General features: G+C 37.9%; 1 protein-coding gene across 4 annotated transcripts in view; it reads right to left on the bottom strand.

The window, feature by feature from the left end:
* Positions 1-16,116, bottom strand: part of TRAK2 (trafficking kinesin protein 2) — a 55,380-nt gene that overhangs the window by 6,118 nt on the left and 33,146 nt on the right. For all 4 annotated transcript variants that reach the window (XM_084893185.1, XM_084893184.1, XM_084893183.1 and 1 more), the window contains exons 6-15: positions 14,975-15,184; positions 14,324-14,402; positions 12,519-12,649; positions 11,575-11,649; positions 10,069-10,203; positions 7,994-8,073; positions 6,508-6,711; positions 4,561-4,859; positions 2,783-3,049; positions 182-302 (exon numbers count right to left, since the gene is read on the bottom strand). In XM_084893185.1, the coding sequence (XP_084749311.1) occupies positions 182-302; positions 2,783-3,049; positions 4,561-4,859; positions 6,508-6,711; positions 7,994-8,073; positions 10,069-10,203; positions 11,575-11,649; positions 12,519-12,649; positions 14,324-14,402; positions 14,975-15,184 (1,601 nt within the window). The remainder of the gene's footprint in view (positions 1-181; positions 303-2,782; positions 3,050-4,560; positions 4,860-6,507; positions 6,712-7,993; positions 8,074-10,068; positions 10,204-11,574; positions 11,650-12,518; positions 12,650-14,323; positions 14,403-14,974; positions 15,185-16,116) is intronic.

Consider the following 16,116-nt stretch of genomic DNA (forward strand, 5'->3'; position numbering starts at 1 on the left):
CTGCCTACTTCAAAGATGTACCATGACCAAATGAGAAAATACAATGTGAAAATATTTTGAAGACAAATCATCACAGAACATGAATTAAAATTCTGGGAATTAAAATGAAAGTAATTTTTGAAAGAAATTCATGAGCACATAGTTGAAAAGAGAAGTCAGACCTCAAACTGCCCACACCTACCTGGGAGTAACCTGAGTGACATCGGAGGGGTGTAATATCCTACAGGTGGTGAAGGTAAATGTTAAGTTTGTGCATGACAGACATTTTCCTGGGTTTGAAGCTGCAACAGAAGCACAGACTTCTAGGGATTCAAACACAACATTGAAAGACCAGGTTAATAATGTAAAAAATTCACCAACACTTATTAATAATACAGCACTTATAAAGTGCCTTTTGTACAAAAATCCCCAAATCTGGAAATAAAAAAGATATAAATATGGTAATTAGTATTGGCTGCTTAGTATACAGCTGAATCCTTTTAATACTTTAAAACTGTAATTTAAAAGGATTAAAAAGCTGCCGAAACCGGTTTGGCTCAGTGGTGGAGCGTCGCTCTGCGGACTGAAAGGTCCCAGGTTCGATTCCGGTCAGGGGCATGTACCTTGGTTGCGGGCACATCTCCGGTAGGGTGTGCAAGAGGCAGCTGGTCGATGTTTCTCTCTCATCGACATTTCTAGCTCTTTATCTCTCTCCCTTCCTCTCTGCAAAATATCAATAAAATATATATATCGATATGTAAAAAAAAAAAAAAAGGATTAAAAAGCTTAGAAACAAGACAAAAAGATATTCGGAAAAATTTTTAAAAAATAATAAGCAAGATCTAGCGTTGAATCTTTTAAAATATATATATATATATATTATTGATTTTTTACAGAGAGGAAGGGAGAGGGGGAGAGAGAAACATTGATGGGAGAGAAACATCCATCAGCTGCCGCCTACGGACCCCCTACTGGGGATGTGCCCGCAACCAAGGTACATGCCCTTGGCCGGAATCGAACCTGGAATTCTTCAGTCTGCAAGCCGACGCTCTATCCACTGAGCCAAACTGGTTAGGGCTCATTCAATCTTTCTAGTCAAACTATCTATTCCAGTGGTTCTCAAAATGTGGTTTATAGACGCTGTGGAATCCACTTTTGTAACAATGCTAAAACACTATCTGCCTTTTCGATTGGGGTGGCATTTGCTGTTATCTATTCATAGCATTTAAAAAAAAAAAAGCAAAAAAGCCAGATTCATATAAGCAAGTCCTTGATGAAGCAGCAAAAATTATTTATTAAGTATTGACTCTTGAATCTTTTTAATATTCTGTGTGATGAAGTGGGAAGTAGTCATTAAGCACTCTCCTGCATACCAAGATACCAGAGGAAAAGCACATGTGCAATTGAGTTGTAATTTTTTCATGGGACATCATTTTCGCTTGAAAGAACAACAAATAGGCAAACTACAGTAATTCAGACTTGGATAACTGGCAGAAATTTTCATGAAACTGTCTATTCAAGAAAAGTAGCTGACAATATTTGCTGTCACTGACAAAATTTGAGATATGGAAAGAAAATGAGATTTTGGAAAACTTGAGAACTTGAAAGCTTCCTAATACTAAAAGACTTATCTGATGAGCCAGGTGGTGATATTTATATAATTTTAATATATTACATAATAAAATGTGTCAACATCTGCATAACTTCAGTGAATCAATATTTTCCAAATGACCAATGCATGATGCAAAAATTCATGCATGGGGAAAAATGCATTCAAAGTGTAGGACAGAACAATAGATTTTAATGTAATAAAGTATAAAAGTTCACTGATAGGGTTTCAGATATCATATTTCTACAAACATTGATCAAGTTTTGGTGTAAAATCAAAGAATATCCGAAAATACCTGTAGAGGCTTTCTCTTTCCTTTTCCAACTACATATATGTGTGAGGCTGCATTTTTTTTTGCAGTCTTCAACCAAAACAACAAACTGTAATAAACTGAATGTGGAAGGTGATACGAGAATTTATTTTCTATTAAAACATAAATAAGAGATTTGCAAAATTATAAAACAAAACCACTCTTTCCACTACTTAAGAAGTAGCTATTTTTCATAAAACATATTGTTAACGTAATTATTATTTTTAAATCAGTTAATACTTTTATAATTTCTGTTTTTATTTCTAATATGATAATTATCAATACATACAACACACAAAGACAAGCTCTCTAGAATTCTCATTGATTTTTAAGAGTATAAAGAGGTCCTGAGCCTTAAAAGTTTGCAAGCCAGTTACTGAATTGATCTCTCTCTCCTCTCAAATCTAATTATGTTGGCTGGCTAAGATAAAGTAGAATTAGAAGGGCCAGTAAATGCTGTAGGTTTTTATTATATTACTAGAGGCCCGATGCATGAAAATTTGTGCAAGAGTAGGCCTTCCTTTCCCCCGCTGCCGGCACCAGTTTTCCTCCAGCACCCGAGACACAGGCTGCTGGCATCGGCTGCCCTCCTCCGGCCAATGGCAGGCACCTGGGACCCGGGCTTCCCTCCTCCGGCTGCCTGCAGGCACCTGGGGCCCGGGCTGGCTTCCCTCCAGCTCTGGATTCATTAGGAAGGATGTCCAGAATGACGTCTGGAAGATGCCTGGTCTAATTAGCATATTACACTTTTATTAATTATAGCTATTACAAGGCTAAGTACATTATAGTGAGACTGAAATGGAGGTAGTCAGTTGACCATAAGTAAGTCAGGATGCAAAGTACTACTAGTTACTAGACTATATTCAACCAAGCACTTTTCTCACCTGTAACTGGACCACCTGCTGAAGTAATGGGCGGTAGAAAGATTCCTGTTATTGGCTTGGGATCTGCAGGTTTCTGTTCCACTTGAAGAGGTTGCTGGACCTGGAAAGTGATACCTTCTTCTTCGTCCTCTTCTGGATCTGAGAGGTGATAGATGGCATCCTTGGGCAACTGGGTAAAGCCTTTAGTGATGACACCGGGACGTGAGTCAAGAATGGTTCCTAAGTTTGGTTGAGCAAGCTGCTGCCAGTGGTGCAGAGTTTGTGATCCTGAATACGCAAGACAAAAATAAAAAGGCATGTTGTAAATTTCTCACAAATATTAAATCTTGAAGCAGAAGCTAAAATTACATATGTAAAGAAAAAAATGACTTATTTGATCTTAATATTTGGTAAAACTTGCAAATTAAAGTCCTCTATGGAAGAATAAGTTGCTGAAGATACAAATAATAACTTTTCTATTTCAAAAGTTAATTTTAAAAAGGACATCTAAAGCAGGGGTGAAAGAAAGACAACAGCCTTAAGAGGAAGTAAGGTGCTGAGGTAGTGATGAGAAGGAAGATGTGCCTCAGAGGTGGACTGTTATTTTCCCAGGTGACAAAAATCAATACTTCCTTGGCTTATGAACTTTCGAGTCAAAAGCCAGGCTCCTAGGGTGGAAGACACCTTGAATTTTCAGTGGGCTTGTGTGTACTTCCCCACTTGCTCATTACTCTTCTTCCCCCAAGGTAGCAGGGAGTCAGACAAGGAAGGAAATGATGAAAGGAGGATATGTCCCCCTGGCTCCTGTCTATGAGTCCTGGTGAATGATTACCCCAAGCATTTGCATCACATGCAATGTCTAATTAAGACACTACAGTCCTTTCATCCTAAAAATGGCAACTCCGACAAATGCCTGCATTGATCATTAGTGAATGAAATTAACATAGAACCTTTGAGTTTGAGGGATCCTCATAGGTTTCCTACGGTACTAAAGATTTTTTTCTAACACAGACTCTCATGATAATAGCAGAGAATCATTTGAAGGCTGTCAATTTTCTATAAAACAAGTAATTTATTTTGAATTCAAGTTCTAAGGAGAGAACAGTAACATCTAAAATGAACAGAACTGAAAAAGAAAAATAGAGGGATATATACCTCCAAGTAGATGATATTTCTGGGGTAAAGAACTCTTCTTTTTAAAAAATATATTTTACTGATTTTTTACAAAGAGAAAGGGAGAGGGATAGAGAGAAACATCGATGAGAGAGAAACATCGATCAGCTGCCTCCTGCACAACCCCTACTGGGGATGTGTTTACAACCAAGGTACATGCCCTTGACTGGAATCGAACCTGGGATCCTTGAGTCTACAGGCCGACACTCTATCCACTGAGCCAAATCAGTTAGGGCTGGAGTAAAAAACTTTTTTGAAAAGAAAAGTAGAGGTGAAGTGTTACATCTAGATTATTCTTACTTATTATATTCCATTTATCTCACCATAAAAATTGCCCTCAACAGTATTCCATAGCAAAGGACAAGGAAAGATTAATCTTCCTCTATCACATTTATATTAAAAAAAATAATCAGTAAAAAGAAAGCTAATGGCTGATGATCTGGAGAATGCAGATTTCTTCATTTCCCACAAAGTACTGCAATGCATTATCACCCCAAACAGTGGTATTTAGAGATAATAAAGACATCTTCTGCACACAGTGCTCTTACAATGACAATACAAATCTCAATCTAGGACAAGGAAAGGCCAATAAGGTGCATGGCTTAAAAATGGCCTTTACTGATTACCTTCAAGAGGCTTGACAATTTGTAATTTTTCAGGCATAAAACACCGAAGGCAGCTGGTACTGCTGAAGTCCGTGGTCTCCGACTGGTCAGTGCAGAGAGAGGCAAGGCTCTCGGTGGGGGTGCCACAGCCACTAACCCCTTCTTTCTGATCAGCCAGAACCTGGATCTTCCGCTCCCATTCTTCAGCAAAGAACTGCTTCTCACTTAAGTAGTTTTGTCGCCGCAGACTAAGGCGATGCAGTGCTGTAGCCAAATCACCATCTTCAGAGGGTTGTGGTTGACCCAGCTTCTGAACGTTCCTATGGGAAAATCACATTAACTGACTAGGTCTGTGAGGGTCACAAACACCACCTAGCCCTCTCCTTTCCGCAATGATGAATGTTCAAAGACTGATCTTAAAAACACAGTAGTTTCTCTTAGATATCTAGGATACAGAAATAGTAACACAACAAAATCATTAGTACTCTATATATATTTTGGTAGATAAAAATAGTGACTTCAGATAGATAAAAATATACTTTGTTATTATGTTTGTTTACCACCCTTTCTATTTCATTTGATATATGAAACTACAGAAATGACCATCTATAAATTCAGCTTAGGTAGCAAGTATAAAAAAATAAGTATTATATTTCATGAATCTATGATACCACTCATTACAAAAGGCACCATTATTTTATGTGCTACCAAGAAAGAAAAAAATGCTACTCCTTAAACTATGAGATGCAAAATATAAACAAGTTAAAAAAATAATTAAAATGTTAAAAAAATTGCTTTGGGTCATAGAACTCTTTATAAACATTACAGAATATTTAAAAAGCAAACAAGATTTATAAATACTGCATTTTCATATTTTATGACACATATTTTTTCACTTTCCACCAACTTTAACATTAGAGGCATCTTATAATTGAAATCAAAAGAAAGAGTAGCAAGCTGAGTTGTAGTTGCTCCTGGTACTATGTGTGAATTCACACAGATTTGTTTGTTCAGTCTTCTAAGGCAAGGTACTCTTCACAGGTAAAGCTACTGCAGGTGCAGTGAATGTTCACTACAGACCAGGCAATAAAGTACTGTAATTATTTTTGCATTAGGGAAGACTTATCTCAGGTGCCAAACATCTATCTTTCATAAACTTTCAGCTGAGCTCTAGCCAGTTTGGCTCAGTGGAACAAAGGGTCCCGGGTTCGATTCCGGTCAAAGGCATGTACTTTGGTTGCAGGCTCCTCCCTGGCCTGGGCCCTTATGCAGGAGGCAACCAATCGATGTGTTTCTCTCACATCAATGTTTCTGTCTTTCCCTCTGTCTTCCACTCTCCCTAAAACTCAATGGGAAAATATCCTCCAGTGAGGATTAACAAAACAAAACAAAACAAGACCAAAAACAACCCACAATAAAAACAAACACCCGAACAAAAACAACTTTTAACAGTAATGTTTATTTTCTAGTTACATGTAATTCAATGAACTGAATTACATATTTAGTCCAATAAAAAGTGGGAAAAAATATAAGTTTAAGCAACTAGGAAATTAAGAGCAAGCTAGTTTTCCTCAATAGGTATTCATACTTACTATAAAGGCACCAAAGTAGTTGAGATTATGAGCATGGGTTATGAGAAAGGGTCATCTGGTACTATGTACGTGTAACTGCTAGTGACCAAACGCATTAAAACAAATTTGAACTTGAACAGGAAGATTTAGACTCAAACTTGATGCCAGCTCCATTTTGAATACATTTAATTAAATAAAGCTTTTTCACTCTTAAAAAAACTTTTTTGCTATCAATGATCAGTCTTACAAACAATGGCATGTGGCATCATTACTGAATAAGGACGGTTCCAGAACTGCCTTAGGACAGCACAGAGCAATGCTGGAATGTGTGCATGTGAATCTGTTATGTCAATGACATAAAAAATACAGAATCACTGCTTCGGTCTGTGTTTCTTACCCTGGAGCCTCCTCCGAGCTGCTCCTCTGGCTCAGGAGGGTTTTTTCTGCTGTTTGCTGTACACCAGACTCGAAAGGTTTTGCTGTCATGATGACACTTGATCGGTTGGAGCCTGGAATGGATAGTAGAGCTGGGAATGGGGCAGTGCAGCCCCGTGTGTCATTGGCAATCCTGACTGTATCAAATACCCGTTTCAGTTGGGCCCTGTCAAAAAAGAAGTGTTCATTATCACTCCCTATGACTGAGGTGCTTCAGAAAAGAGATATCCTATATAATAAAAGGCTAATATACAAATAGACCAAAAGGTGGAACTGAACCAGTTGCTATGACGTGCACTGACCACCAGGGGGGCGCACATGTAACATGGAGGGCATCAGCAGCAGGCGATAGAGTACAGAACTTGGCAGGTGTTGGCTATGGGGGAATGGTGGAGCAGGTGAGCAGGGGCACCAGACCAAGGTGGGGCACCAGTTGCTGTCATTGGGGCGAGCCTCTGGTGGTTACTGAAAACTTTTTGCTCCCATGCACTGTGGTCCTGCCCGGAGCTCGCACCTGCTGCTGGCACCGGCCCCATTTGCACCCACTGCTGGCACATAGTGCTAGTCCTGATCGCTCAGTGCCGTCAGTGAGTGGTAGGTGGGTGCAAGCGGCTGTCCGCCCTGATTGCCCCTCAGGGCTTCTCTATCTCCCCTGCTCTTGAGGGGCGATTGGGGCAGCAGCCACCATTTGTACCCACTAACAGCGCCAACCCCACTCACACCTTCTGCTGACACCGACCCCAATTGCTCCATGCTGTCAGCAGGTGGGAGTGGGGCTGGTGCCATCAAGTTGTGGGAGCAGTGGCAGCGGGAGCAGGGCTGCCAGCAGACAGGGGACAGGGGGCTGTGGTGGGAGGGTTTGGGAAGGGGTGAGGAGGATGGACCGAGACCCACCCCTGTGCCCACCGCAGCCTCGCAGTCTATAGTTCTTTTCAAGGTGCACGAATTTGTGCACTGGGCCTCTCGTATAGGTATAATTCCTTAAAATAAAGCCATCCTCACCGAAACCGGTTTGGCTCAGCAGTAGAGCATCGGTCTGCGGACTGAAAGGTCCCAGGTTCGATTCTGGTCAAGGGCATGTACATTGGTTGTGGGTACATCCCCGGTAGGGGGTGTGCAGGAGGCAGCTGGTCGATGTTTCTCTCTTATCGACGTTTCTAGCTCTCTATCTCTCTCCCTTCCTCTCTGTAAAAAATCAATAAAATATATTTTAAAAAATAAATAAATAAAGCCTTCCTGAAGAGCCTCTAAAGTTGAGGAGAGATCATGAGAAAATAAACATCAGGACATAGGAACTCTCTCACAAATGGGAGTAGTAAGAGGAAAAAATGGAGAAGTAAGCAGACTTACTACTGAATCTCCTTATACTTATTCCTCTGGATTGTGGCTTCTTTTAAATTTCCATCCTAACAGTTGAGTAACAGCACATGTATGTGATCTGAACTTACTTTTGTTTAAAGAGAGACGATTCCTCATCCAAACTCAACTTTTTACGCATGGTCCCCTCAATCTCAGATGCCAGAGATTCCTAAGGAAAAGAGTGATTATATAAGAAGCCTGCTGGGTGAAATGGACTGTTCTTAAATTAATTAACAGAGTCTGCAGAATCCAGTACTTCTGGTGTTATAAGAAAATACAGAAGAAAATAAGAGACATTCAGGAAATGTAACTTTTAAACAAGAACCAACTACATTTTCAGGAAAGTGGTGGCAAAAACCAGTATGATAAATATAAAACATTATATATATAGAAACACAAAAATAAAGGGTATGAAAGGCTATAAAGTAAGCTGTTAATAGTGATTCTGCGGAGGGCAATATTTGATGGTATTTAAGAATTTCTTTTGGCTTCTTTTATTTTAGAAAAGTCATTAAAAGAAAAATAAGCAATGTTCCCCTGCCCCCGGGGCTGGGTGAGAATTCAGCTAGCATGTATGGCATGCTCAGTGGGGCTGAGCTGACAATGACTGGGACTGGAGGTTCTGGTGTGAACAATATGGATGGAAAGGAAGATACAGATGTGTTTGTGTGGGTGTTAAATAAACATACGTATATTTCTTAGTTTTATCTGCCGAAGGACCCGGATGCAATGAAACTAGTGGCAATAGACACAAAACTTCCAGATGTTGGAATCTAAATACCATTCCTCATTAAAAGTAACCAGAGAAACGTGGAGAAATGGTTGATTCCAGGATTGAGTCAGGGGAAGGGTAAAACAACTTGAAGGAGATCCTCCTGGCCATACTTGGGAAATTTTGAATATTAAAAAAAATTAAAAAGTAATAATGAAATATAATCCTTTGACTAAAACAGGAATAACTAAATGAATAAGTGAGACAGAAAAGCTCTAACTTACAAAAGAAAGATAATAAATGTTGAAAACAATGAAATTTAAAAATTACTATCTCACAATTGTATGGATGTCAATTTTCTGACTTGATGGTGGCAGTGTGGTAATGTAGAGTGCTTTTGTTTTTAGTAAACACACACTGAAGTATTAAAGGAAATTAGGATGTATCTGCAAAACTTACTGTTGTTAAGTGATCAGGATAAGAGAACCATATGGCAGATGTAGTAAAATGTTAAAAACTGAGGAATCTAAGTGAAGGATATATGAGAATTTTTTGAATTATTGTTGGAATTTTATTCTAGATTTAAGATTATTTCAAAAGCAAAAGAACAAAAATGTGCTCCCAACTCTTCTTCAGAAAATCTATTATCATTTATAGTTTCAATCTTTAAAAAAATTTCACAGGAGTGAATGTATGTGTTTAAGAACTAGATTGTTGCCGAAACCTGTTTGGCTCAGTGAATAGAGCGTTGGCCTGCAGACTGAAGGGTCCCAGGTTTGATTCCGGTCAAGGGCATGTACCTTGGTTGCAGGCACATCCCCAGTAGGGAGTGTGCAGGAGGCAGCTGATCGATGTTTTTCTCTCATTGATGTTTCTAACTCTCTATCCCTCTCTCTTCCTCTCTGTAAAAAAGTCAATAAAGTATATTAAAAAAAAACAAAAACTAGATTGTTAAAATAAGTCTTTGAACCAATATTGCAAATTCTGGCATAAACTCAAAAGTTTTCATTAATTTCTTTAATTAAAAATACTGTTTATTGATGAACTCACTAAACATTAATCCTGCCCTTATGGGGCTTACACTCTAACTGAAGTTAAATATAACAAGAAATTCAAGATTTATGAAAAGTATTTTAGATGCTCAGAGTGGAGTGAAGTGGGCCTGGGGTAAGGATGACCCAAGGTTAAGTAGCTCTACGGTACACAGACCTAAAACTAATTTCCCTGGGGTTCACTTCATATGCATTTTACAATAAATCTGGATGGTCACCTGTTAGAAGGAAGGTTAGTTTTAAGGTAGATGTAGATATGCAAATTAAGGCCTAAATCAAAGGACAATCCATATTATCACTTCTTCAGATGCATTACATCATCAGAAACTGTACCACTCTCAGGACAATCTAATCTTAAACAAGTTTCCTTAAATATCTAACATCTTTCTCAGTTGCTTACCCCAGAAAAAGCTCCAAATGATTGGGAGTAGAGATGAGCAGCAGGGCCAGATCTACTACGAAGTTCCTTTATTTCTTCTTGGGATTCATGTAACATTCCTAGACACTCCATATTCCTGTCTTGTAATTCATGTAACTGAAAGAAAGGATGGTAATTAGTGTATTCTATTATATTCTAACTAGAGGCCCGGTGCATGGATTCATGCACTGGTGGGGTATCTTGGTGTGGCCTGTCTGGATCGGGCCGAAACCAGCAGTCCAACACCACCTGCTGCTCCCACACATCCCAGCTCCACTGCACTTGTTGCAGACTTGTGCCCAGGCAGTCCCTATCCGGAGAGGTGAACGCCGCTGCCACAGGTCAGCTGAGCGGCACTCCCGCTGTGGGAGCGCACTCACCACCATGAGGCGGCTCCTGTGTGGAGCATCTGCCCCTGGTAGTCAGTGCCTGTCATAGTAACGGGTGGACCAGTCGTTCAGTTGCTTACGCTTTTATATATATAGATACGACAAGAGAGAGGAATCTTTTGGGATAAGTATTAATTTTATCCAGATGTCTAAGTTTATGAATATAATTCATTTTAATACAAAGACTCTGGAATAAACTAAGCAAGGAGAGTATATATTTCAAATTGCCAGAAGTAGGGAGTGTCTTAACCAGATTTATACATAAATATGATTTCTTAAAAATCTGAAATATAGCTGAGAAAACCATAACCGTCAATTCAATATTTAATACTTCATCCCCTTAAAAAAAAACTTATAGAGGAAATATAATAGTCATGTTCAAGTAAGATTTAGCATACTGCTATATTTTTTAAACATCATTCTGAAATCTGTAAATGACAAGATCAAGTCTACATAATATTATATTTGATGTCAGCATGCTCAATTATCCTAAGCAAGTAGTTTTTCTCTTGTTTCAGAACCTTCTTTATTGTTAGGTTCACGAGCATGTTAAAAGAGTACATATTTTTCAGAGTGCATTTTAACTTCAAAAATTTCTTCAAGTGTAATATGTAGACTGTATATTAGCATCACCATGTTTGGGAATGCTTATTAAAAATGCGGATTCTAGGCCCTCAGTACTGACTTAGAATCTTTCAGGGGTAGTGCTTGGAATCTACACTTAAAATTCACCCTGCCAGGTGACTCTGATGCTTGTTAAAGAGCCACTAAATTATAACTAATATAGAGTTTTTATGTAGATACCAAGTTAGAGATTTTTGCTATTTCTCCTGACATTTTAAAAACCATTGTGGTAGCTAAGGTAAACTGGTAAAAGAGTCACATATTCCTAAAGAATCTTATAAAAGTCAAGGTTTCCCCCATGAATTAATAGGATGTTGCCTGTTTTTACTAGTTTTAGAAAGATAATTTTTAAAAATCTTTACTTCTTAGCTCTCATCTTGATCCTCTTTTGTTATTTTAAATCTTATTTACAAAGACGAAAGTGAATCCTTCCTCCCCCTCCTGTATCACACCAGATAAAGAAAGATTTCATTACCTCCAATGTCAGCTGTCTTTGGGCATCTTTGGAAGCTTGCAGGTGCAGTCTCAGTTCTTCCTTCTCAATCACATGCTAACAACATATTAAAAGGGACTTGTGAAGCCTTCCCATACAAAATAGAGGCTACTCTCTTTTTAAAGACATCTTAAAGGCATAGTCTATGTAGAGATCTCTAAAAAGCTTACCTTCCAAAAGCCAAATAAGAGCAATAAAATGGGCAAAAGAGAAAATCCATAAAGGGGTTCAGAGGACAATGAGCACGAGACAATAACTCACATCATAACTTCCTGAGGAAGATCTCACCCATTCACTGTAACCACCCCCAGCTTTCTTCTAACATCATTTCTGATGATGACCTATTAATACATGACTGCAGATAAACAGTCTGCTTGCCTAAGAATTCTAGGAACTAACTTCAAAAGCAGCAGACTCTGACCTTCAGACATTCCAGCTTCGGGAGAATTGCTGACCTTCAACCAGTTATCTGAACAGACTGTCGGCTTGCTTGGAGAACTCTCAGTCCCTTCATTTTGATTCCTCTGTTCTGTTCTGTGTGTTTTTTTCTCTTCCTCCTCCCTCCTTACAAAAACCTCTGCCTCTGTCCAATTGTTAAGACAGTCTTGGTGCCAGGAGTCCACCATCTTCTCAGGCAGCCGGCTCTTGAATAAACCTACCTTCCTTCTACCAGCCCCTGTCTCTATTGGTTTTTGAGCGGCAGGCAGCAGAACCTAGGTTCAGTATCATTTTGAGAGAGAAATTATAACTTGAAAGTAGTTATTCATGCTTCATGACACAGAGAAGACTAAAGCAGTCATCAGTTTCAGCACTTTAAAAGGGGAGGGACCGTGCTTATTTTGCTTAATCTAGTACTTAGCACAGTGCATGGTACTATAATAGGTCAGTGCTTAACAAACATCTGTTGAATGAAAGAATGAACTTACCTCTTTAAGTTTGTGTTGAAGATCTACAATTTGAGACAAGAGAGAGGAGATCTCTTCTTGATATCGTATCAGTTCATCACTCTTCCCAGACAATTCTTCAGTCATTTTGGACATCTGAGCATTTGTTTCACCTTAGAAATAAATAAAAATTTTAAAAATTAATATAAACGAAGAGTAGGGGTTGGCAAACTATAGCTGTGCGCCAAATCTTGTTTTGTAATAAGCACTGGACTATCACAAATACAATTTTTTAAAACATAAATTTAAAAAATAAAGATTCTGCTGAAACCGGTTTGGCTCAGTGGATAGAGCGTCGGCCTGTGGACTGAAAGGCCCCGGGTTTGATTCCGGTCAAGGGCACATACCATGTTGCGGGCACATCCCCAGTAGGGGGTGTGCAGGAGGCAGCTGATTGGTGTTTCTCTCTCATGGATGTTTCTAACTCTCTATCCCTCTCTCTTCCTCTGTAAAAAAAATCAATAAAATATATTAAAAATAAAATAAAATAAAAAATAAAGATTCTTCTGAAATAAAAGCTAATATTAGGAACTGAATATTAGGCAATGATGACTTGTAAAGGCAAGCTAAAGGTTTTGCTTTAATCTTTTTCATTATGAAGAACAAGTAGGCTGAAAAGATATAGGTGAATTATATATCTTTGCAAGTGCTAAGACATAATCTCATTATGTCTTTGAGAACTCTTTAGGAATGTAAATAAACTCCCACAAGCAATGAAAGTTAAACTTAAGAAGTCTAACATAGGAACGTTTCCAGAATGGAACAGTTACAATCTGTTAACCTACTGATGAAGCTATTGAAATGCTCTTGTAGGAGAGAGACTTTCTGGGATACGTGGCAACCTGAGTAGAACCTTTAAAGCAATTTTTACAGCTAGCACTCTTGAATGCGTATGAAATAGAATCTTTAGAATTCCATGGGGGAAATAAATCTTTATTTCATATAAAAACTTTGATATCTAAGCACAAGTGGCAGAACCATGTATCATATAAAATTATTTTTTAGTGTCATATAAAACTATTTTTTAATTGACAGAAACTCTATAACATTTCATAGAATGGCAACAAGGAAGGAGACCTCGACCTGAATTCCTGGACAAGTAATTTCTTCTTTGTTTTTTAAAGTTTAAAAGGTGGGTAATGATAGTGTTGATGGAGAAGATTCAATTTACATTACTTCTGGCTCTCCAATATTCTGCTACTCTAAGTTATCACATTCTGAGCCCACAGCCCAAATGAACTGATGTGATATTACATTTCTCTTTCAAAGTAACAGGCTTTATATTAATAGAGAAATTAAATATCTTTCTCTAGTAAAGCTGATATTTTCCCAACTAATTTACTTTAAAAACTATTTTAGTTAACATTACATCAAACCAAAAATATATTCCTTTATAGACACATAGTTGGCACTTAATAAATTACTCATTGAATGTTAGATCAGGCCCTGCGACTGACCTGTCATTTTCTGACAAATCACATTCTCAACAGGACTATTTTCTCATCAACCAAATAAGAGTTCTGGTTTCTTTCATTCTCACATGCTATAACTCATAGAAATATAGATATTTATTCAATGAAAATGGCAACTGAAACAAAGTTATTTTTGAAAAGTACATATGGTATTTTATTTAGAGTTGTACAGTCAATGTGGTATTCCAAGATCTTCAGTAATTATTTAATAGTGTTTCTTGAGATGTTTCTACTGAAACCATTGTTCTAATTTCTGAGTTGGAGATATCCTACCAAAGAACTGCCCAAAAGCAAACAGAATATGTTAATACTTACGAAGTTCCTTAACACAGTCACTGACAAGCTGTTGCTCCTTCTCTTCATAGCTAATAGTTTCTGTCTTTATGTGACAAGCCTTCAAGAAAAAAATATAGTGTTATCTTCTAATTATTTACAGTATTAACTAAAAATAACCTTTAATTCTCATTTGAACATAAAAGTTAATCACTTACAAAGGAAAAAATAACCCCATAAATCTTTATCTACCATAAATTAAAGGTATGGAAAAGGATGTTTCAAACATTTCCCTCATTCCCTCTGAGTCTCTAAATGCCTCCTCATCCCAACTCCCATACCTATCTGCCTGGCTAATCCCTAGCCTCAGCTAAAATATCGCTAGCTTAAGTAGGACTTCTTTGATTCCCCCCTCCATCATAGAAGCTCACAGAACCTTGTAATTTTCCAACATAAACTCGACAAGGTATATATTCTATGCTGGGGCTTTCTCATCTGTCAACTTGCTATTATCCAATTCTCGGTGGGATCTAAGAAACAAGGGAAGGCAAATAAATATGAGCGTCTTGGCTGTACTCCCAAATTTGAATGTCAATAGCAAATCTTAGTTGTGCTGCATTTCATCTCAACACTAGCTGGATTTAAACCATACGACCTTTAAGTTAAAGAAACTGGGAATTGGGTTGAATGTACCTTGGACCGAAGAGCCATATTCTCTTCCTCCAGTTCCTTGAGCTTTTCTTGCAGCATGTCCAACTGCAGCAAGCCCTGAGATAAGCTGAAGGACTCATTAAACCGAAGAGGTGTAGAACAGCTGGAATCAGTCTCACTCTCTTCCGAAGCGATGGAGACAATTCTAAGTAACTCATCTTTCTTGGATAGCTCATGCTGTAGTTGATTGACCTGCACAGCAAAAGAATTAGATTTACAAGATGTCCTTTATTTTGTACTAGAGGCACGATGGACGAAGATTCGTGCAAGAATGGGCCTTCCTTCCCCTGACAGCCTGCACCACCTTTGCTCCTGCTGGAGCCACCTTTCTGCCTCCCCACACTGCCCAGAGACCCGGAGCTGCCAGGACAGTGCGGGATGCCCACAAATGCAAGTTAACCCACCATATTTGTTGGGTTAATTTGCATACCTACTCCTGATTGGCTGGTGGGTGTCATAAATAAAGGTACAGTCAATTTGAATTTTCTCTTTTATTAGTGTAGATTATTTAATATAACATATGTAATATAACTTTTAATTCATTGAGCAATTATTCCTCATCATAATATAATTAGCTGCAAGATTTACTGACTAAAGTAGCAAGTGCTAAAAAAAAAAAATAATAAACCTCAGATATCTCCCAAACTATAATTTTAGAACATGAATTCAACAAATACAGCTTTTTCTATAATAGATGATAAGGAAAGCCAATTTTTACATTCCATATAACAGAAAGATAGAAGGAAATTTTTCACAGTTGAAAACAAAACAAAACTGAAGGAACTTCAAACTATCACAATGGATCCCTACTTTCAAATTCTCATTCTACAGGTTTGTACTTTTAAGCTGTATAACTCTGCATGATTTCCTAACTTTAGTTCTAGGAAATAAATATATTCAACATAAAGGCTCAAATGTTATTAAATATAATGCATTTATAAAATCTAAGTAAAACTAGGTAAAAATAACAAATTATAGAAAACTTGAAATTTAACCATTCAAGTTAATAATAATAAAGCAGTTCTCACTGAAAATACTCATTGCTTAGGAATAAATAAATAAATTTTCCTTTTATTTGGGTTTTTGATCAAAGATACTTCATTTGGGTATCTATTAATTGGAGC

The sequence above is a fragment of the Pipistrellus hanaki genome (genome assembly GCF_964339955.1).
Source record: "Pipistrellus hanaki genome assembly, chromosome: 8".
Lineage (NCBI taxonomy): Eukaryota > Metazoa > Chordata > Mammalia > Chiroptera > Vespertilionidae > Pipistrellus > Pipistrellus hanaki.